This window comes from Poecilia latipinna, unplaced genomic scaffold, assembly GCF_001443285.1.
Source record: "Poecilia latipinna isolate Pla-1442-1.1 unplaced genomic scaffold, P_latipinna-1.0 Scaffold456, whole genome shotgun sequence".
NCBI lineage: Eukaryota > Metazoa > Chordata > Actinopteri > Cyprinodontiformes > Poeciliidae > Poecilia > Poecilia latipinna.
The window spans coordinates 21,576-44,474 of NW_015113072.1; the positions used below are offsets into that span (position 1 = coordinate 21,576).

The following is a 22,899-nucleotide window of genomic DNA, read 5'->3' on the forward strand; positions in this document are numbered from 1 at the left end:
TTTAAAGTGCTGTGTGTAACTTGACTCCCCAACCAACATGGAGTCACTATGGCTGGATAAATAAATCGATTCGGCGATATATATCGATATTTTCCGCCCTCGGAAAGTATCGATTTTTCACCCGCGAGTATCGCGGATGAAAAATGGCTATGGGCTATGGGCTATGGCTATGGACCATAGAGGTCCATAGCCATAGAGCTCTTTTTAACGTCTAGTTTGTTACGGTGTACCAGCAGGACTCCGCCTCCCTCAGTCTCACTTTCAACTTGAGCTTAAAGTGCACATTTGAAACTACACCAGTTTTTAAATTGTGTTAATAGGCCAAGTATAACCGGAGTTATCCTAAAATTAGTAAACCATATTTTTCCAAATGTCAGAGAAATGTCAAAAGCGCTGCCATTCCCCGGCTTTTCCTTTTATGTGAGAGGGAATGAGCTTCCAAACGTACAAAACGAAACGTTTCCTGTGTTTTTGGAAATGTAAAATCTTCAATAAATAACAATGGGCTCTATTTTGTTGCTGATGAACGAAGTAAAGTTGCGCAAGTAACCGTGAAAGAGAAGCGGAACGGAGAAGCGTAAAGGAGTAGCGGCGCGAACGGAGCAACTGCAAAAGCAGTGAAATCGCGAAATTAATGCAAATTTAGACTGGTAGCATTCACTTCGTAATTAGTTTTTAGCTTAGCGGCTTCTGTTCTGTATATAAAGGATTACCTGAAGAATGAACATGGGTTGATAACATCCGAAGCGGGCGCGCAGCGGCGCTGTGTTTTGAGCAGGAAGACAAAGAGGAAAAACCCCCAGCCGGAATCCGCGGCGCAGTGAGGATTTCCATGATAACAATGGCTGATCGATCATTCTTATTAGCAACAGACAAAGAGTATCAGAGACTGAGAGTACTATGAGATGCTGGCAGTCTGAGAGGCAGCTACTCAGAGATCCAAGCAGGGGAATAGCGGCGCTGCGTAGCTGCAGGGAGTCGATCACTACGGGGTGAGGCGGAGCCACTACTTTAGCAGTTAGTAGTAAACAGCTTACAGCTACGGCTAACTCCGGGAGACAAGGTAGAAAAGCCTTTTTCCCCATAGTCCAAAAGACTGCATTTGTGGCTGCATTTTTACTCCAAAATGCAGCCATAGTGTCCAAAAGAAAAAAACATAAGTGCAATCATTTGCATATTGAGAGTCTACAGATGCTGATAATCTCCACACTCTGCTCCTGGATTACCGTTTAAACTTTTCAGTTTTATGTTAAATCCACATGAATTAAATGACAGAAACTAATTCTCTCACTGCGTTTTTGACTCATTTTGTCCAGCTGCAGACTGTTAGACTGTCCAATCAGAGTCAGGTATTGTGTAGTTGGTGCTTTTAATCAGTTTTCAGTCTAAATTCAAGTCTATGGAACACAAAATGTCACTAAAATTACTCTGTCCTAAAATCTTTCAGAAAATTATAAAAATGCACTGAATCGTAGCGAATTGTATAACAACAAATATCGTGATACATATCGTATCGTGACCAGAATATTGTATATTGTATCTTGTCGTGAAATTATTGTATCGCTACACCCCTAAGAATCTGGTATTTTAAAAACCAAAATGTAAACAAATATATTACTCAAGTAATAAGTATAGAGGATTACAGCTGCTTCTGGAAGTACATTTTTCCCAAAAAGTTACTTTTCAGAGAAAAATCTACAGTAAATTCCAACTTTATCCACTTGTTCTTGTTTTGAAAAATCACCAAAGTTGTACACAGTTTACTCATTTAATTCCCCAGGTTTTATTTTTTAAATTAATTGATGCTTTTATTGAAAAGGTATGAATTGATACGGCATTCGTGTCAACGAATAGTGTATGGATACTTCTGACTGTGACTGTAACGCAGAAACACCCGGGATGAGCTAAACCATTCCTCTAACATGACATGCTTCCTTCGTTTCTCAGGAACAGATATTTATTACAACATTCTTATTATTATTACTATTTTTTTATTTTTGCTGTGTTTGTTCGTCTGTCTCTGCTTCGTCGTCTGTTGTTGATCTTTGTGTGCTTGTGTTTTGTTGTTTGTGTTTTTCTTCTGTCCCTGCATACAACCCTTCAATATCTGTCTGCCAGATAAAATACAAGGACTCTCTGGGCCAAGGCACGGCCATACCGGACCTGCCCGAGGTGAAGCGGGTCAGAGAAACCCAGAGGCACATCAGCTCGGTAGTGGACCGAAGCCGACCCCCGTGTGCTCCTAACCTTTTGAGCGTAGACAGTAGTTTCCATCATGACTCCTCTCCCCTCCTCATCGCATCCATCTTTATTTAAGGCTCAGTCTGCAGATTCTTGAGCTCCACCTCATTTTGCTGTAATTTCCATCTTTCTCTCTCCTGTTCCTTTGTATCACGTGTGTCAAACTTGAGGTCCGTGGGCCAAATCCGGCCCGCCGTAGCTTTTTATGTGGCCCTCTAGATTCTAGACTGTGCTAAAATATTATGTTATCAATAAAATCAATTAAGTTTTTATCTGTTTACTGCCAAATTATACCAATCAGTCTCTCCAGTTTCTTGAGAATTATTGTGGAAATTCACACAAAATCAACAAATCCCTGCACCTATTTTTTTCGATTATAATTGGGATTTTATTGCAGATTTTTCTCAAACATTGTCAAAAACTTTCTTACTTGTACTAAACAGCTGTCTATGCCCTAACTGATGATATAATATTTCCAAATTAGTGCTACAAACACTTTGGTTTTTATTGTAAAAAACCCCAAAAGGAATCACGAAATCGTGGAGGGACTGAAAAGATGTTCAGTAATATTGTTTAATTTGAAGAATTAGTTGCTATTTTAACAGTTTGTGATCAGGTTTCATCAATACATTCTGGCACAACCGGCCCTTTAAGAGCGTTCATGATCTTGATTTGGCCCAAAACCAAAATGAGTTTGACACCACTGCTTTATATCCTTTAATCTTCTACATCATTCCTGCCTCTTTGGCCTTTTTTAATACAATATTTCCTAACCTGCAGCTAAGCTTTTTTTCCTCCATGAACTACTTTTAATATTCCAGTGAATCTAAAATCTTATTGATTGTCTGTTTTTTTATTATTATCATTCCTCCAGCAGACATCGTCCTCAGAAGCGTTCTCGTTTTCTCTCTCGCTTGTAACGAGTTCGCGCTCGAAGAGCCCAAACCTGTGAGCTCCGGCGGGTGTGTTAAGAGTTTTCTGATGTGCTTCTTGTCCTGTAGGTGTTGTATAAGGACAGTTCTGCCAAGGGAACGCCTGTGGTCTTTACTCCTGAGATGGAGCGAGTCAAACGGAACCAGGAAAACATTAGCTCGGTACCTTCCAGAACCGCTCTCTGAGAAAAACCCTTTAACCTTTTTCCTAACCGAGCCGACTTCCCCTTTACCCTTTTTGCTTTAGTTAATCTCATTAATTATCCCGACTGCACTGTTCTCCGAATACGTTTAATCCATAACTTCTTTTGTCCTCCAGACTGCTCCGTTTCATCTTTTTTAAGTCCCCGCTCCGAAGATTGGAGCATAACTCTGTGTTTTTTTTTCTAACTCTTCATCTCCTAATAATAATAAGAAAATAAAAAGAAAAGAGAAATCTCCCTTGCTAATTCATTTGTCTGATTTCCCAGTAATCCTCTGACTTTTGTGCGTCCGCTCTCGATGCGTTGGCGGAGTCGGTATTCCTGACGTCCGCCCGCTGTGCTCGTCCCCATCCAGGTGCTGTACTCGGACAGCTTCCGCCGGCAGGTGCAGGGCAAGGCCGCCTTCGTTCTGGACACGCCCGAGATGAGGCGCGTCAGGGAGACGCAGCGCATCATCTCCGGAGTAAGATCTTTTTATTTGTTCTCCGTATTTTTCATTTACTGCCAACGTTCGACCCACAGAGTAGAATTAGCCATTCGGTGATGGAGCCGTCTGCCTGGTTAGTCTCAGATATTTACTTTATTCTCTTGAATAAATGCAGATCAGTGCTAACAGGAAACCAGACCCTGAACAGGAAGTAAGATCTAGTTTAGGATCATAGAACAAAACGCTTAACTCTCAAATAACCTCGATTTGACTCCTGCAGGTAAAATACCACGAGGACTTTGAGAAGAGCAAAGGCAGCTTCACCCCCACGACCTCCGACCCCGTGACGGAGCGCGTCAAGAAGAACATGCAGGACTTCAGCGACATCAATTACCGTGGCATCCAGCGGCGCGTGGTGGAGATGGAGAGGAGACGCGCCATGGAGCACGACCAGGAGACCATCACCGGTACGGACAGCTCAACGCCAGGGTGGAAATGATTTAGACATCAGCAGAAAATATTTGAAGCTAATGAGCTAACATAAACTTTTGGATTGTCTCTGGGTTCCTAGGTTTACTGAACAGTTTCTATTTTCTTTTTGAAAATGGATTTGCTTCTATTCTTAGTGTCAAATAAGCAGGTTTCTTCTTTATTTACCTTCTCTGTGACAAACTAGAGGGCAGAAATAGAACCACTTCCTGTCAGTTATGTGTTGGCTCTAGTAGCTAGCTGTGTGTGTGTGTGTGTGTGTGTGTGTGCGTGTGTGTGTGTGTTTGTTTATAATACCTTGTGGGGACCATTTTCCTGACACATCCGACGTTGTGGGGACCCACTCCTCCTTGTGGGACCGAAGCCTGGTCCCCACAAGGGGAAATGCTGTTTTTGGGTCAGGGGTCAGAGTTAGGGCTAAGGCATCCTAAATCTGACACCAATCAGAATTATGCTGATTTTGTGAATGCCTTAAAATAACAAGCAATGTAATAAAACACCAAGTAATGGAATGTTTGCACCACACTCTGGTTTGGAGGAAAACTATTGGAGCTGTAAAGGAAACCACGTGGTCGGGTTACGTACCACAGAACTTCAAACTTATCAGTCTTTATGATCAACTGTATGGGTTTGTTGTAGTTTTCATGTTTGGGTCTTTTTTTTAAGCACAGCTACTTTATTAAAGTAATGAATTGAGTTTTGTTTAGGGCTAGGTATGTAATGGTTAGGGATAGGATAAGGGTAAAGAAGAACTGTAGAAATGATTGGAAGTCAATGGAAAGTCCCCACAAAGATAGCCACTCAAACGTGTGCGCGTGTGTGTGTGCGTTTGTTTGTAATACCTTGTGGGGAAGATTTTCCTGACATATACTACGTTGTGGGGACCAATTGCTCCTTGTGTGGACCGGAGCCTGGTCCCCACAAGGTGAAACCCTGTTTTTGGGTCAGGGGTCAGATTTAGGGCTAAGGTATGAATTGAGTTTTGGTTAGGGTTAGGGTTAGGTATGTGATGGTTAGGGTTAAGGAAAGGGTAAAGGTAAGGTTTCGGCTGTAGAAATGAATGGAAGTCAATGGAAAGTCCCCACAAAGATAGCAACACAAACATGCGTGTGTGTGTGTGTGTGTGTGTGTAGATCTGCGCGTGTGGCGCACCAATCCCGGCTCCGTGTTCGACTACGACCCAGCAGAGGACAACATCCAGTCCAGGAGTCTGCACATGATGTCAGGTGAGAGTCACATCCAGAGAGGAAAACTATTTAAACCGGTTCATCAATAAAAGACGGAGGTTTGGATTTAATAAACAAAAGAAAAAACAGGAATAATACTCAGTCTGGAAAGTATTAAATTGATTAGCATTGGTGATTTTACAGATATGCAAAAAGAAGAGTGTGGAAAAAATTGTACTTTTATGATTTTTTTATCCATGTTGCCTTTCCTTCCCTCTTATGTTTTTATGTCTTCCTTTCCTTTCTTTCTTGTATATTTTATTGTTTGTCTTCCTTTCTTCCTGCTCTCATGCCTTCATTTCTGTTTTTTTTGCTTTGTGCTCTTGTTTACTTTCACTTCTTCCGAATGTTTTACCATTTCTCTTTCTGTCTTTTCTTCCTCTCTCCATCGTTGTTTTCTCACTCCTTACCATTTTTCCTTCCCTGTGTCCTTCCTTTCTTTCCTTCCCTAATTTATTTCCTGGTGTTTATCCTTTTTATTTCTCTCCTCGTGTCCTTCATATCTTCTGTTCTCTTTGATCACTTTTACTATTCATTCTTTCCTCTTTTGTCTTTGCTTTTTTTCCTCTCCTTCCTCCCTTTGAATCCTTCCTTTCCTTTTTTGTTTATTGATTTGTTGTTTTGTTTTCTATTCTTTCAGTGTTCCATGATAAAAGCCTCCCCACTTTTAGAAACATCAAATATATAGTGAACTTTTTTATTTTATATTTCTTAATTAAATACAAAAAATAAATCACCTCTAAATAGTCTAGAAAAGTGAAACTAATGAAAATAGGAACCCTATAAAATATTTACGTAATCTAAATTGTCTCTTACCAAATATAAGTCGGTCTTCCCTTGTAAAGCAAAATAAATATAAGCGTATGTAAAAGTTCAGTTGTGAATAGTTTGCTGTTGGTCTAAACGTGTTTCAAACGTCCCGCTCGTTTCTCCCGCTCCGACCCGACAGTGCAAGCGCAGCGCCGCAGCAAGGAGCACTCCCGCTCCACCAGCGCCCTGAGCGGGATGGCCGACGAGAAGTCCGAGGTGTCGCAGGACGTCGACCACCACCTGTCTCTCTACAGCAACGGCTTCATGGCCAGCTCCACGGGTCACAATCAAATGAGACACTTTAGCCGTTTTCGGTTTTGAGCTTTATTCGTGCTGCGAATGTCCCTTACACGGCCGTTTGTCGGATATCTGCAGGCTACCAGCAGACCAGGACCGTGGAGGTGCAGCAGAGGTCATCGTCCGTGGCCACCCAGCAGACCACCGTCTCCTCCGTCCCCTCACACCCGTCCACCACTGGGGTCAGTAGGACGCAGTCGCCTCTGGAAACACCAGAGACACTTCAGGAGGAATAAGTTCAGCTCACATGTTTACGTGAACACATGGGAATTAATGCTGTGTTCATTTAAGGGTTTACTTTACTTTTTCTTATGGTGGAATGATATTAAAATATACATATACAGTGATTTTTGAAGAATAAGAATTATATACATATTTAAACTATTCTAGGTATCGATCAATTCATCGATTAATCAGATCAAAATTTACCAACCTGTGAAAACCTCAGCCCTTTATGCTCGACTTATCAGTACAGTGTAAGGCTGACCTGTTGACTATAGATGAACTGACTAAGGAGTGTAAAGTGTGCAGTAATTTGAACCGGGTGAATTTCGTCCAGTTAAGTTTTGGGTTGAACATATTTACAGACAACTTTTTTTTTTTTTTTTCATTTTAATTGCTAAATGTAGATATTTTTGTAGTTTTTGCTTAATTCTTGCTGAGTCTTGTTCTTTCAACAAAAGACACATTCTTGAATCTGCATTAGTTGACAATTATTTCAAAAATCATCAACTAGTGCTGAAATCAATCATTTTGGCACTAGTTTAAATTTAGTTCCCTAATTCCCACTGCCAGTCATTGACGCTGAATATAATATATAAAAAAAGTTTGAATCTATCCCTAAAAGTCAAATATGAAGACATTCATTCATCTGATGCCTACATGTGAGCTTTTAAGTCAAACTGTATACTGGATTTCCGTTTTAGGCCCTCGAAGATCGTCGTCCAAAAAACAAACCTTCCTCGGTTCTGAACGTGAAAAAACTCCTCAGACTCTTCTCAGACCCCTCCGTCTCTTTGTTTCCTGCAGAAAACCGTGCGCGCCATGTACGACTACATGGCGGCAGACAGCGACGAGGTGTCGTTCAAAGACGGCGACGTCATCGTCAACGTGCAGTCCATCGACGAGGGCTGGATGTACGGCACCGTGCAGCGCACCGGCAAGACCGGCATGCTGCCCGCCAACTACGTGGAAGCCATCTAAGAGACGAAGCCCGCCCATCGTCCCTCCAGAGTGGGCGAGACCCATCCACAGGGCAAGCTGGCCGGTCCTCCCGCCGTCCCCAACCCAATCTGTAGCTTTTCACCGTTTTGTTGCTCTTTGACAGTATTTGAATTGTGCCGTGCTTCTCGTTTAGTCCGTTGCCGTGCCTCCTGTGGATGTGACATAAGCTTCATGACGTGACGTTTTAACACTGGTTCAACACAACACGCCTGCTATAGATGACGGACTGTTTCAGATCGTTCCAAGACCCCCGCTGCGGGGAAACACGACAACCTGACCCTCCCACTGTTTTGTACATTTCAACGATTTGATGCCGTAATTTAATGTATCGTTTTTGTCCCGAGCCGCCGTTTCCTTCTGAGAACCCTGACTAGACCCAGTAATGACTAAGATCTGAATGAGTTTAGTGAATAAGAGTTAGTTGTGCCACTTATCCTCCATGATCAAACCTCTCCAAAAGAGTTGTATGAGTTAAGCCTCCTTTTGAACCGAAGGCTGGCTGATAGCATTTTATGTGTGTTTTGTTTCTTCCGATTATTTGGGTCCTGACTGAAGGCCGTCCTCTACGTTTAATCAGTAGTTAATAAAGCACACAACCTCCTGCAGCATTCTGCCTCCTCCTTTTCTTTTGTATCCATCACTTTTATTCACATCCAAAAATGTGGTTACTGGAAATTGACCAGCTCACTAAGAAAAAAAAGAGTCCTATAGAGATTTAACCAACTTAACTGTTTTCTTGATTGGAATCAGTGGAAAGGAATGTAAAAAACAGAAATTTATCTGAATTTATGTATAAATCAAGGCTTTTATTGGAGTATTCAGTGTGAACAGTTCCAGTGTTGAGATTCGATTTTCACCAGTCCCCACAATTATTGGCGCCCAACCTGTTCATGGTTTGTACACACAGCTTTTGCCAGTAGGACTTTACTTAATTTATGACATTTTCCAAACTTGAAAATATTTGACCATTTTTGCACAGTGTGTTTAGATCATCTTTAATCAACCTGCTCATCCCACAGACCTTCTGATTTATGTTTGAGGCCTAGAATAGTTATGGAAGAAGGTTGATTTTTTTTGGCAGATTCCATCCAATTGCTGGCATTACAAAAACATCCTGGACGCCACGTCCATTTTGCTTAAACTTGATCCTGTCTAAAAACTTGCAGCAGTCCCAGTGTAATTATGTGAAAGTAGGACAGAAAAGGTGTTTTTTCTGGCATGTAGAAAGGTTGTGTACCACTTATTTTACTGGAATTGTTGCTTGACCCAACCCTGCATGGATGACCCGACACCTTGGTGAATCAATGACCTAATACCCAGTAAATGTCTCGTCAATGAAAAGAATTGAAAATTGTTTTAAAAATGTCTTTAATTAAAAAGAGCATCTGGAAACATTTCCTATGACAGAAACAGAAGCACTAAATTAATACAAAAACTTTTCTTTTCTTTTTAGCCTTTAAATCTGTCCCATCAGTTCATGAGGTCGACTGGTAGAATGTCCTGATAAGGCAGGCGGGTCGGTGTGATCGAGGACGTATAATAATTAATGCTGTAATTAGAGTGTGTAAACGTTGTAGAGAGCGGCTGATTAGAGCGTGGTGACCGTGGAGGAGTCGGAGGGCGTTCTGGCCCCATCCTGTGGGATTCACGGTACAGGTAAGGCCTCCGTCTTGATCAGACGTCGCAGACAAACCGTCGTCCTTCTCACAGTCACCTGGTCCCTTTCTGCAGCGTGAGCAAACCCGCCCGCTGCTGGTACTGGTTCTGTTTGGCCTTTGCGATTTTTTCCGTCAGGTCGGCCGGCTTCTCGAAGAAGTTCACCAGCGCCTGCTCGGTGAGCAGCGAGGCCAGGATCTGAGCGTAGCTCACCGTCCACTCGTCGTCGGCGGCCAGAGCCCCGTCGGACGGCGGCGTGGGTTTCGCCGGCTTCTCCTCTGACGCTTTGGTCTGTTCGCGGTGACCGGCCTCGCCGATCTGCAGCACGAGGCTGGTTACCGTAGCGATGGCCTGGAAGAGGTCGTTCTCCTCCGGGTCGCCGTGGAACATGCTGTAGAGCGTCTTGCAGAACTGGATGAACTCCCGCTGTGAAACGAGGGTAGATGTTCGATTTTACCACAGGGTAACTTGTTACTGCACAGCAACAAGTTACATTTACTTTAGTGACGATTTGGAAAAATTTTCCTTTTGCCTGATTTTGTTGCTTTTCATCTGAATTTTCATTTTGGTTTTTAAAATACCAAAATTTCTACAAAACCCTATTTTCCATGTGATGCTGTATTTTTAAACATTAAATGCTTTATGTTTTGATCAGTTACTCAGTACTAGAGTAGCTTTTTATTTTATTTTTTTTTACCAATTACCTTTTTGTTCTTACTCAAGTAATTTCTCAGACTGATACTTTTTACTTTTACTTCAGTAAAACTATGCTAAAGTAGCGCTACTTTTACAATTTCTGGGTATGCTGCCCACCTCTGCTAGCAGCTAGCTTCCACATTAGCGAAGGAACAAAACTAAGTACAGGCTGTTCGCACATCCTTAAAAAGTCTTAAATTTGTGTGTCTAAAGTAAGGCTTTAAAACGTCCTAATTTGACCTTAAATGCATTAATCACATGTCTTAAACTTCAAGTTTCTTTTTTCTCTGAACTTTCCTGCTAGACTAAAGTTTGAGTCGCACACAGACATCCTCATTGCGTTCTGTGACTGGAGGCCATGGCTAGCTGGGGCATGTTGGCCAGAATTTAAAAAAAAAAGGTCTTAAAAAGTCTTAAACGACATCTGCTGGAACCTGCAGACGCCCTGGAAGCAGCTCTTGTTTTCAGCACCTGATTCATCAGCGGCAGAGGTTTGTCTGCGTCTTTCTCCTTCTCCTTGACCAAATCCTGCAGCATCTGCTTCAGCTGCTCCTGGTAGTCTTTCACTTCTTCTTCTTCACTTTCTGAAACTGCAAGAGCACATGTAATCAGAGCTGGTTTATAAGAGAACGCATAAGGTATCTGAAGAGCCTTTGAGGGAAACGTGTGTGTTGGTGAACCTGGAGTCTCTTTGTTAAGGTAGAGGGGCCTGTTGGTGGACAGCAGGGGGCTCCTGAGGGACGGTTCATCCTCGCTCTCTGTCAGAGCTGCAGGCATGCAAAGAGCCAAGCGCATCACTCACAGTCCTGACAGCAACTCTCATTGTTTCATCAGGTTAATAATCACCTGGAGGAATGTGGAGGCGGTAGAGGAACCTTATTTTCACATTCAGCTCCTCACAGTACAGCGTATCTGGAACAAAAAGGAAAAGGTCAGGAAGGCAGTTTTGTCTTCCAACGATCGGCTCTAGAGCTGAATCGCTCTCTGCCGCCCACCCAGCCAGCTGGCGAAGTCCTTGAAGGTGACCAGGTTGTCCCGGTCCGGGGCCAGCAGGGTGAAGGTGCGGTTGGAGAGCGTGTCCATATGCTGGCTGCACCCGGACGGCCACGGCGCCAGCAGCCCGTAGAGGCTTTTGAACTGCGGCCGGTCCAGCCGATACTGCCGCTCCACGAAAGAGTGACCGGAATCGCCGTGCTGCCAGGCCGCGGCTTCCGCCGCCGCCGCCGAGCTGCTGTCGCCCCAGTACAGAGTGATAAAGTGCTCCGTCTGCAGGGCGGAGCAGAGGAGACGACGCTTTTTATTCAGGAGAGATCAGAAGATATTTTAATCCGAGGAGGAACGAGAGAGGTACCTTAAAGAGGTCGTACAGGTCGGACAGGTTCTCAGGAGAGATGGAGACGTCCGGAGACACCAGGCGCAGCTGCACGGCGACACACACACACACACACACACACACACACAAGGCACAACGAATGTCATCGATGGATACAAAGATGTGTTTATGTTCACTGAAAAGAACAGATCAGCAGCTCACAGTGTTTTCCTTGATGGTGTCTTCGTGGGCCTGCAGAACCCGGACTCTGTGCAGACAGCGAAGACGCTCGATGTGCCGCACCGACAGGTCTCTGAATTTCTGTCAGGAGAAAAGATGATGAATAAACAACCTTTACACCAAGGAAATGTCTGATGTCTCACTGGATAAACATGGTACATGTCAGTGAAATAATTTAATGCAGGGGTAAAATTGACTAATACGAAAACCAGAAACTGTATGACAAAGACCAGAACACAGAGGTAAGAAAATCACTGACATAAGAAAGTAATTTTACCCTTAGTCTGTCATTACGTTTAGCGACTTTTCAGACGAAACAAAAAATTGAGTTGGCCAAAATCGGATTTTAAGGATTTTTAAAGATCAGTGCAGCTTAATAAAATAATACAAAAGTCATTAAACACAAAGTCCTCAAAGACAATATATGAACAAGAAAGTATAAAATAAAGAAGTGCAACAATAAATCTGCCCAGATTTTCTCAGTGTTGGGCGATAAATGAAAAACAGATCTTTTCCTTCATTTAGCAACTTTGACAAAATGGTGTCGGTCGGAATCAGGCGTCTTAAAGATCGGTGATCGGCCTCAACCAGCCCTGATAAAACCCTTCAATAACATGATGTGTTTGTATAACGCTCTCTCTGCGCTCACCCCCAAGGCCTCGCTGATGAGGTCGGTGATGTTTATGTGTCTCACAGCCGGGGCGTCGGCGTCGCTGCAGCTGTTTTCCTCTGTGGCGGGCGGCGGCGGCGGCGGGGGGACACAAGGCGACTCTTCACTCCCAACCTGATCAAGAAAACTGCAGAGGAAACGATGAAGGAGCTTCAATCAAACATAAAACCCTTTTTTTTTTCCTTTTTGTCCTGCATGAAGTCATAAAGAAACCCAGATTTATGAGTAAACCTCAATCAGCTGAAAAATGAACCCACCTGGTGAGGATCATGAGCGCCTGGCCGTCGTCGGTGCAGGCGGACAGCTGCGTGGCGTTGGCGTCCAGCACGGCCAGGCCCAGCTGGAAGATGGATTTGATGCCCTGGAAGAAGAAGCAGTCCACCACGCAGACGGCGCTTTGGAAGGGCAGGACGCTGAGGAAGAGGGTGAGGAACCAGGACAGGGAGACGGAGGACAGCGTGGACAGGTCAGGGACCTGCTCCGCCAGCTCCGGCAGGCGCTCCCTGATCAGCTCCTCAAACACAGACTGGTCCACCTGGGCTCCTGTAGGGGCACGACAGCAGAGTCCAGACGTCTTACAGATGCCACACATGGATGACACAAGGGACGAATGATTTCAAAAAGTGACTAAAATAAATAAATAAGCACGGCGCTGCTACAGAACCGGTCAGTCAGGATGGTGAATGTGACTCATTTTTAACTTTGGCGGCTGGAAAAGGTTTAAGCCAATGCATTTTATTATTGTTATTATTATTTATTCATTTAATTTACAGTTTAAAATGAACATTTTTTTAATGAAAAGGAGTAGTCAGATTAAAAATAATATTATTTAGCCTTCTCTTAAAAGTCACTTTGCTTCATTTACCATCTGTACATATTTAGGTAGCATAGGGGGGGAAAATAACAAAAATTATAAAATATCTTTGAAATGATACATGTTATGAATGCTTGGCTGCTGTAACAAAACAAAAAAATAAACAGAAATTAAATAAATTACTCATTTGTTTTTATTGTATTTCTTAAATAAGCATTATCATTTTCTGATGAATGGATTTGTAAATGATTAAAAAAAAAAAGCCACAGACATTTTAGCTAAAAAAGAAAAAGTTCTAGTTTTATAATTAAGAAACAAAACATTTTTTTTCCGACTCTGGCCACTAGATGGCAGCATCAGCACAACACCGGCAGCGTTAATCAGAGTCCAGCTCCAGATTTTACCCCCATTAGCTCCGCCGCGCTTTAGAGGCAGTGATACACTTCATGGATTACACGGGCAGCTCATCACTTAGATTAACTTGTTGTTGTTGTTTTTCCCCTCCTAGACTTTTACCTAACAGGATAAAAATGACTCCTGCTTATTATATTCCGTCCAACCTGCGCCACACGGCCGGCTTCTCGGAAAGCAATCATTGCCGCTTTAAAGATGAAAGGAGCCTGTGGACATTAAAAGGAAGTGGAAATTGCTTCAAAAGCACCTGGCAGGTCAAAAAAACAGAACAGCCTGTGAAACAGGAAATAAGCCTCTTCGCTTAAAGGCTAAAAATAAGCTTTTCTGGGTGTTTTTGGCGTCTCAGAAGCAAGACTTAGAAAATTTAAACCACAACACAATAAACATCTCCTGGCGATGGCTTACCTATGACCCTGCGGTTAAAGTAGTCAGGCAGCATCCTCTCACAAACGGCCACCAGCAGCCAGAAAGCTTCTTCTTCTTTGGCGTATAGCAGCAGGACGGACGCGAGGATGTTCATGGACTACAGAGGAGGAGGAGAGCAACGAGGGAAGAAGAAGAAGTTACTCAAGACCGGAAAACTGAAAACTCAAAGCTGGAGGAAGAAATTGAATTCAGCATGAGAGACTCGAGGGAAAACATGTTTGCCAAAAATAAAATAAACAATACTACAAAAACATCAGAAAACTTCACCAATAGCATATTTTACGCAGCAGAAGAACAAGTTTTTTGTGTAGAACGAATGAAGCCTTGAACAGGTTCGGAACAGAATTGATCCAGTGGCAAAAATGAACATCGTCCAACTAATTTACACTCCCACAAAAAAAAAAACTAACTGGCTAGCTAGGTAGATAGCAGGGGTAAACTAGCAGCTAGTTAGCGGTAGCCACCACCACTTCGAGTCACAGAACGCAATAAATATTTCTGCATGCGACTCAAACGTTTGGCTAACGGAGAAGCCTCACAAGAAAAACAAAACACATTGAATATGAGGTTAAATAGTCCTGCTACCTCAAAAATTAAGATCTGATTAATGTATTTAAGGCCAACTTACATTTTAATTAATTAATTTGAGACGTTGTAAGGCTTCAATATTACATACATGAATGTAAACTTTTATCAAGGATGCGCGGGCTTTTTTTAATTCCACTCCACAATTAGAAACTACTTTGTATTTATTGCTGCATCAACGTTTGAAAAGGTTCAAGGCGAATAAGGACTTTGGCGCTCAACGCTCTAGAACTGCTCAGTCTACATCCGTTACCTGACAGTATCCGATCTTCGGGTTGCGGTGAGCGTAGGCGGTGAGGACTCGCCTGAGCGCGGCGATGCCGGTGGGGTTTTGGAAGGCCGGGTGGTCCGGCAGCGAGCGGTGCAGGTCGCGCTCGATCTCATCCGTAGCCAGGTTGCTGTGGCCCATCGACTTCTGCACCAGGCCGGCGTAGTAGCCCTGGTGGGAGTCCAGCTCGGAGCACGCATCTGCACAGAAACAGATGGGGAGACGAGAAAACAGCTCTCACTACGCTGACGTCACGTCATGCTTCGCTGCACCGCCGAAGGAAGCGACTGATGAATATGGCGCGGTTCCCGACACGCATGGTGTGGCTTCTGAACTGAAAAACAATGGAGAATTCACCGCTTCAGCTTCATAAGGCGGACCAGACGATCAGGACAGGACAGATTTCGGTGACGTCACACCGTTACTCTTCACCCGCCTCAGGGCACATCAGTATTCCCACATTTGGAAAATTACAGAAACATTGATGCCTGTTCCTCAGCTAACAGCAGACACTGTTTAAAAGCTACAATTTTGGAAACAAAACTTAATCTTTTCCTTGAAAACACTTCTCACACTTTGATTTGGTCTTCCTAAGAGGAAATATTCAATGAAAAATTTGCATGACAGGTACATCTTCTACTCAGTTTCAGTTTTTTTTTTTTCGAACCAGTTCTCCTTCACTGCTCGCTGAGGAAGTGTGACTGAACACAGGAAGTGACCACAGACCAAAATGAACCTGCCGACTTCAGATCTAGTTGGAAAGGTGCCATGGGCTCTGAATCCGAAGGAAAGAAGAGGATGTGAAGGTAGGAACCCATCTCCATCTGCACTTCTCTCTGTATGCAGATCCAGTCATTATAAAGTGGTTTTAGTGACATAAAACTTTATCGAAGAGCTCAAACTCTGCAGGCCCAAACAAAGAAATGTTTTTCCAAAATGTGCAGTGTCCTCAAAATCTTCCTCCCCCCACAGATCCATCAGTTGATTTGCTTAAAAAATAAATTCTTGCAACAAATTCAGATTTCTTTTTGTAGTTGTACTGAAAATTTAGCACTTTGAGCAGATTTAATCCATGAGTTATTGTTTCAGTTTCATCTAGGAACCTTAAAGCTGCAGCACATCGTTTTCCTGGGGTATAAATGAGCTGTGACACAGCACATGCAAAGTGTCAATTAGTCTTTGAAATGCAAGTAGATTTTAAATAAAAACTAGTAGAATCCACAAAAAGACTGAAAATAAGTCATCACTGGATTTTTGAGCAAAACAATGATCCAAAACACAGAAACAAGTTTGGACATCACAGTTCGGAAAACTAATAAATGTAATAAACGTTTCAGTATTTTCCAGATGTTTCAGCTGATGCTACTGGGGCTGAAACAACCAATTGAATTAATCGTGATTATTCGATTATCAACTAATTTAGTAATTGATTGATTGTTGAATGAACTCAAAAAAGGAGCAGAAGTCAATCCAACAGTGCACAAAAGCTGCACACATTTTGCATTTAAGATTTATCTGTAAAAATGTTCTACCCAAATCTCCTCGTGAGGTAAAGTTTTAGCTTCACCCAGTTCAAATTCACCGAGAGAACGCTAAAGTCCAGCATTTTAGGCAATAAAATGATTATATTTCTTATTTGAAACTTATTTAGTTTAGTTCATTTGGTTAAATAAAAAAATCTACAGAAATTTAAACATCACTCGTGCGAATAATCGTGAGAATAACTGATTACTAAAATAATTCGTCGGCGTTCTAGATGCTACAAAAATGAAAACTTGATTTATTTTAACAGATGTATAAATACCTTCTTAGGGTGCTGAGCATCAACATTAAACCTTTAAAGTCCACATCCTTCCCTCCAGCTCTTCTTCAGCCTCCTCTTACCAGAAAATGTCATCCACAGCTCCCCTCGCAGCGACTCTGGGATCCCCATGGCGACCAGCTTCTGGATCTTCTCGGTGCGAAACATGTGAACGCCGCGGCCAAACTCCGTGAAATGGTCGTCCCACAGCCGCTCCTTCACCGGCTCCATGCTCTGACAGAAACAAACCAACACTCTTACGAACAAAAAGGAGTTTTTAAGAGACGCTGATTTAAGGGACGGCGGGGAATCACAGAGAGAAGCATTTTTCTTCTTCTTCTTCTCACCTTGTTGCCGTTGTCTCCCGGCCGGCTCTGGTGGAAGGCCGTCATGAGAGCTTCGCTGTTGACGGTGTTGCGGAGGACCTGCTCCTCCACCTCCTCCTCGTCCGACAGGCCGGTGTCGTAGTAGAAGGTGTAGTAGGGAGTCGGGGAGGACTGAGGGAGGCAGTGGAGATGCTACGTTTGAGCTCTGTCAGCGCCGTTGAATTTTAGGCGTTCATGTCAGAGAGCAGCTGTTTTCGACAGGTTCTCAATTTTGAAACTAACAGAGGTAAATAAAAGCAAAACAAGCCGAAAGAAGAAATCCCAGTCATAAGGAGCAAACCAGCCGCCTCGCAGTCAGACAGGAAGTGATGATGTGAAACGGAGAAAAACTGCTTCAAAAGCAGAAACCTGCGTTCGAAATGTTCGACATTGCATCTCCATAAAACGGTTCGCTTCCTCTAAGCAGAAGCTTTACTGCAACAAAACTGTCATAAAATATCTATAAAAATCAAAGTAGTTCTTTATCAGGTAGAGTTCGGTTAGACCCGGCTGGCGAACCGGCCAATCGCATGGCAGCACCTGTATGGAAGGCCATTTTAGCATAAAAAGCCAATGGATTATTAGAGATATATGCGATATCTCCAATTAAATTCTGGCTACTTTAAGTGATGTCGGATATTAATTTAAGATATCTACGATAAATTTCTGACCATCTGAAGCATACATTTCAGACATCAACAATTAACTAAATTATGACTGACCCAAAAGCTACTTTTTGTTCTGACAGTCATAATTCTAATTGAAGACACCTTTAATGGCGTCAATACTAAAATCATATAAAATCTATTTTAAGGTGGGAGATAAAAGTCGACTTGTGCAAATTAAATTGCAAATATCTTGAAAGTAAAAACTAGGCCAAACTAAAATGACGTCTCGAACAATTTTAAATCTGGACATGTTTTCTTTTTCTGATATCTTGACTTAACATTCTGATTAATTTGTCCAATAGTAGAATTATAGAAGATATATTTAAAGATATATTCAACAAGCTGCCTGCATCTGTATCAAAAACTGCTTTTTGTGTGTGCTCACAAAAGTATCTTAGTATTTGACATCTCAAGGAAATTTTCTATTTAGTCTCTGGTAGTGTGAGACATTGGAATATTAAAATTGCCAGAACAAAGTCTGTCTTGTTTATGTTCGTGTATTTGCCCGCTGGACGCTGTCAGCGTATCGCAGCTATGAGGAGACATGTGATCAGATGATGTGGTCAAATGACATGATGTAGAGTTTATGGGAAAGACAAGTGGTCCGAGTACTCAACCGTGTGGGACTCCTGTGGTAACGAGTCACGTCCCGTGGCAACATTTTATTGTTTTTTGGTGGTTTCAAGCATCTAATAATCAGCTTAAATATGTCGCATATGGAAATATTTTTTTTAACCTGGACTGAATTATTCTACACTGCTTACAGATTCTTTGAGATTTGTAAAATGCTTGATTAAAAAAAAAGATGGAATTTTTACTTTACCTAAAAAAATATTTGTGAAACCTCGCTGCGGTCCGTCCTCATGAACCTGCTATCAAGTGTCGTCCTGCTTCAACCGCACAATGCATCTCAACACCGATGCTGATTCATCCAACACTTTCACATCCTACGAAACGCCTGTCTGAACTTTCAGGTCTGCTTCTGTGTGCACTTTTATGGAATCGTTAGTTAACGAGGCTTTTGTTGCTTAATGGCAATTCACAAATTTAAAGAGAAAGCAGGATACAGGGACTTTTTACTTTGAAAAATCTTAGATTGTGTATTTTCAAGTTAAAAACTCTCAGATATTATACTCCTATGTCTGTGTATAGACATGCTGTGCCGTCTCTGGACTGTTTCAGACTGAATGCATCCCGCAGAAATATCTTCTGCTCGCTACATGAGAATCTCTCCATGAACACGGCACAAATGCCCCAAAGTCGGGAGTGATGCTAAAGTCACACATTGTATTTTCTGCAACTGTTGTCGGGCAGATTTACAACTTCACAAGAGGGAGCAGGGACAATCTGCAAGTGCAAAAATAGAGATGTGAAATCGCAGATTTTATGCCCGCCAAGAAAATTAAACCATGAGGAGAAGAATTAAATGGCAGCAAAATATATTTATACATTGTGAGCACAGGAACAAACGTTTGAGAGGGAGCAGAGAATATCTGAGATTAAAAAAAAACACACAAAACAGTTTTTCGATTGTGAAAGTGCATATTTGTGCAAGAGAAGAACAATTCACAGCGTTAAATCAAAAACTTCATATGCTTCTCTTCCAAATGTCAAGTGTGTTTGCTGCCGACGTCAGAGTGGCTTTGTCGGTCTGTTTAGCACTGTCCATAATGAGGGCCTCTTCCTCTCAGCAGGTTTTAACTACTACTGCTGCGCTCCAATTAAAATCTCAGATCTAAAGCTACATTAAATACATCTACGTGCTCTCAAAGTATTACTGATATGTGCACTTTTAGATAAACACCCACAGAAGTAGAAATGCAGCGACGACGAGATGCAGATGTGTAGCTTGGAACGCTATGCGAAAAGCTCCGACGTGAAATAATTAAAGGGAAAGTAAATCACAGAACGGTGAAACGGTTTTGCTGACATTCTCACCACACTCCTCCTGCTGTCTTTCCTGCTGCGAAACACGGAGTGTTTCCACTGCAGCGCGCGCAGCCTGGAGTTCATGCTCTCCACCAGGTCGTCGCGGTCCTGCAGGTCGATCAGCTGGAAGGCCTTTTTGGTCCGCATGCTCACGATGACCGGGTTGGGAAGGGAGCTGGTGCTCTCCGCTTTTTCTATGGACAAAACCTGGTTGGGGGGAAAAAATGAAGGAAAATGGAATCAATTTCTCCACACGGAACCTAAAACAGCAGATTTCTTCCTACCTTTATGTGCGAAACGGAAAGACGGGGAATCACCCCGAGTTAAAAAAAATATCTTGTTCTTAGTTACATGAATCCAGCTGATCTATAAAACTTATTAGCATTTTAAAGAGATCAATATTGCTGTTTAAAATTTTACTACAGAGGATTTGATTATAATTCAAGAAATAAAAATAGATCCTAATATAACAGCTCTTCTAACTAACTGATTAGCACTTCAGCTAAAACTAAATGAGCTCATTCTTATACTTTGTTCCTTAAAAATAATTTAAATAAAATACAAAAATGCAAACGTGACGCAGGAAAATTAAAAAAAATTATCTGGCCTATGCCTGTCACAATAGCAAATTTTGCTGGATGATAAATTGTCCCAGAATTTATTGCAATGAACAATAATGTTTATTTATTATATAAACATTTTCAAGTAATATAACACTAATGGCATAAAAATCCAAGAACACATTCTCAAAGATCAATAATTTTTTAATTATAATTGACACTGAAACTGAAAGATATTTTAAATATCCAATATAATAAACTAAACAATAAATAAAACTGGAAAATTTCTGAAGAAATTTAAGCGGGGCCTGCCAAACTGTGCCCGTCCGTTGGAAACCAGCTGATGCTAAAAATTAGCATCAATGCTAAAGTAAGCTACAGTGTACTCACTAGCATGTGGAGAGTCACAAGCATAATCTATTTGGAAAAAAAAACTATTTGGAAGCTACAAGGCTGATGGGAAATCTTTAACTATAAGTTTTGCTTACACTAAATCCACTGACACCGTAACAAAACAAGCGTGAATTTAATCATTACTGATGTAAAATAGAGATTCAGGATAACAAAGCGGCGAGTATTTGTTTAAAAATGGATGAGCGTTCAGATTTCTTTGCATGTACGTTTCCTTTTAGAACTCAAGAAGATAATTTAACTCATAAACTTTACCTTCTGTGAAAAAGTGGAAGGCGTGAGTTGGCAAACATTACCAACCACATGAAGGACCTGCGTGTTACTCTTTAACCAGCACCCGGCAAAGTAAACACAAGTTCTCCTGAAAATAAACTGCTCACATAAATAAGGTTTTGTTTAGATAAAAAGTCTCTCTGCCCACAGAGGTGCCGCTGTCGGGAATAAATGAAAACCTCACAGGCTTCAATAGAGATGAGCTTGAACAAAGGAAATCATACAAAACCAGAAAAAACAATCCTCTATACTGATTCAGTTCCAATAGAGTCACATGAAGACGTTCACATTTTAAAGCCTCAACTTGCAGATGATGGCCGGAAACGGCCGTTCGATCAACTGGAAACTCAAAAGTCAGATTTTCTTATAACCAACAAACACCACTAAAGCCAACAGGTCCAGCTAATGTTGTATTAACTCAACCTACAAATGACACAGCAGGTTCAGGAGACAGAAAAAATAACATCAGAACAAACCCGTTACATAAATAGTCGTTCACCTTTACAAAGTGTGCGTCTGTCTGGCGCGTTTCTGGTGAAAATATCCTAGATTTGGTTGAAAGAGTAGCGTTCTCTCACACACAGTGTGACGTCACCTCCACTCTTAATATGAAAACTTACTGAAGGCAGAAAAAATATTTTCAATATTATTACTTATAGTTGTTAAAGAGAAGTTGGAATGGATAATACCAGTATAGGTCCATTAAAGCTCAACAACAAGGCAGACTGGCTAAGATAACTGTACATATATACAATAAGAATGATTAATCTTTTCAAGCCCAGCATTTTGTAATAACGAAAAACTGTGTGTTGATTAAAAGCTGGCTTTTCTTCTGTAAGAACATCATACAGCAATTATTTGGTCAGGTTTGTCCAACAATCTACATACAGAAGCAGAAGTCGACATGTTCGGTACCTCAGAGAGGGGGATGAGCAGAGTGCAGCTGCCCTCCTCTCTGCTGGAGAAACACAGATAGCTGTCGGTGGTGTAGAGCGTCCCGGCCGTGTGGGAGCGGCTGTGCGGCGTCCACACCGAGCACGGCGCCACTTCGTACAGCTTCTCCGAGCGCGGGAGCCGGAACAAGGCCAAGACGAACTCTCTAATCGCCTGTTCCTCCAAGATCCTGAAGGAGAGGAGAAGACGGTCACAGAGAGGTGAACCTGAGAATTAGATCGGATTTAAAGTTTTGGGATTTTAGAAACTGTCTTGAAAAATAGAAATAAGAGGGATGCACTTTTTTAAGACCACTATGAATGAAATTTAAGACCTGTGTCCCAACAGAAGTGTACAAAAGAAAATGTCATATTTTATATTGTCGTATTGTTTGGCAACAGAAGTTAGCCGGTGGCAAAGATGAGCATCATTCAGCCAGCTGGCAATAATTTACGCTTGCAAATTTTAGACACCAAAAGTTAGCTAGCAAGTGTTTATTAGTGTTAGCGGTAGCCTCAACCGCTTCGAGTCACAGAACAGAATAAAAATGTTTGAGTCCTATTGAAACTTTTACCTGACAGAAAAGTCCCGCAAGAAAAATGAATTACGACAGACCTATTGCAAAATTTAATGTATGTGATTAAAGTATTTAAGGGGAAAGTGGGTGAAGATACAGACTACATGATGCTGGAAGAAAACGTGTCAAGCTGTACAAGATTTCAGACTGGAGCAGAGCTTCACCTTCCTTCAGGACGGTGGCCCAGTCAAAGTTCAGCAGCCCTGAACTAAATCTTATTGAGAATCTGTAACATATTTCTATCTGACGTAGCTTCAGCTTTTTTTATTGTTGCAATTAAACAAAACACAAAGACGTCTGTGGTCTATATTTAGTATGTTTCCGAGGCACAACGTCAGCACTCTTTGCTTTTTACCTTGAAAGTCTCAGCGACATTTTTATAAACGTTTTTTTTTTTTTTTTTTTTTTAAGTTTTTTTTTTTTGTTCTCCCCTAGAGCAGTCGCCCCCATTC

At 41.9% G+C, this 22,899-nt stretch overlaps 2 protein-coding genes across 16 annotated transcripts in view; one reads left to right on the top strand and one right to left on the bottom strand.

Annotated features, from left to right (window-relative positions):
• The window catches only part of LOC106951376 (nebulin-like), a 29,775-nt gene extending 21,321 nt beyond the window's left edge, over positions 1-8,454 (top strand). For 11 of the 15 annotated variants that reach the window (XM_015038865.1, XM_015038864.1, XM_015038863.1 and 8 more), the window contains 8 exons: positions 2,119-2,211; positions 3,243-3,335; positions 3,732-3,839; positions 4,084-4,270; positions 5,426-5,518; positions 6,468-6,608; positions 6,704-6,807; positions 7,655-8,454. In XM_015038865.1, the coding sequence (XP_014894351.1) occupies positions 2,119-2,211; positions 3,243-3,335; positions 3,732-3,839; positions 4,084-4,270; positions 5,426-5,518; positions 6,468-6,608; positions 6,704-6,807; positions 7,655-7,828 (993 nt within the window). In that variant the 3' untranslated portion in view covers positions 7,829-8,454. Of the gene's footprint in view, positions 1-2,118; positions 2,212-3,242; positions 3,336-3,731; positions 3,840-4,083; positions 4,271-5,425; positions 5,557-5,608; positions 5,630-6,467; positions 6,609-6,703; positions 6,808-7,654 lie in introns of those variants that run through there. The other 4 variants (XM_015038877.1, XM_015038875.1, XM_015038873.1 and 1 more) reach the window with 4 other exon arrangements.
• Positions 8,145-22,899, bottom strand: part of tbc1d8 (TBC1 domain family member 8) — a 31,665-nt gene continuing 16,910 nt past the window's right edge. The window contains exons 6-20 of the mRNA XM_015038878.1: positions 21,853-22,060; positions 19,703-19,900; positions 17,079-17,228; positions 16,815-16,965; positions 14,916-15,130; positions 14,057-14,174; positions 12,681-12,966; positions 12,403-12,550; positions 11,736-11,834; positions 11,553-11,621; positions 11,197-11,467; positions 11,048-11,113; positions 10,882-10,968; positions 10,673-10,791; positions 8,145-9,931 (exon numbers count right to left, since the gene is read on the bottom strand). Coding sequence (XP_014894364.1) covers positions 9,560-9,931; positions 10,673-10,791; positions 10,882-10,968; positions 11,048-11,113; positions 11,197-11,467; positions 11,553-11,621; positions 11,736-11,834; positions 12,403-12,550; positions 12,681-12,966; positions 14,057-14,174; positions 14,916-15,130; positions 16,815-16,965; positions 17,079-17,228; positions 19,703-19,900; positions 21,853-22,060 — 2,557 coding nt within the window. The 3' untranslated portion in view covers positions 8,145-9,559. The remainder of the gene's footprint in view (positions 9,932-10,672; positions 10,792-10,881; positions 10,969-11,047; positions 11,114-11,196; positions 11,468-11,552; positions 11,622-11,735; positions 11,835-12,402; positions 12,551-12,680; positions 12,967-14,056; positions 14,175-14,915; positions 15,131-16,814; positions 16,966-17,078; positions 17,229-19,702; positions 19,901-21,852; positions 22,061-22,899) is intronic.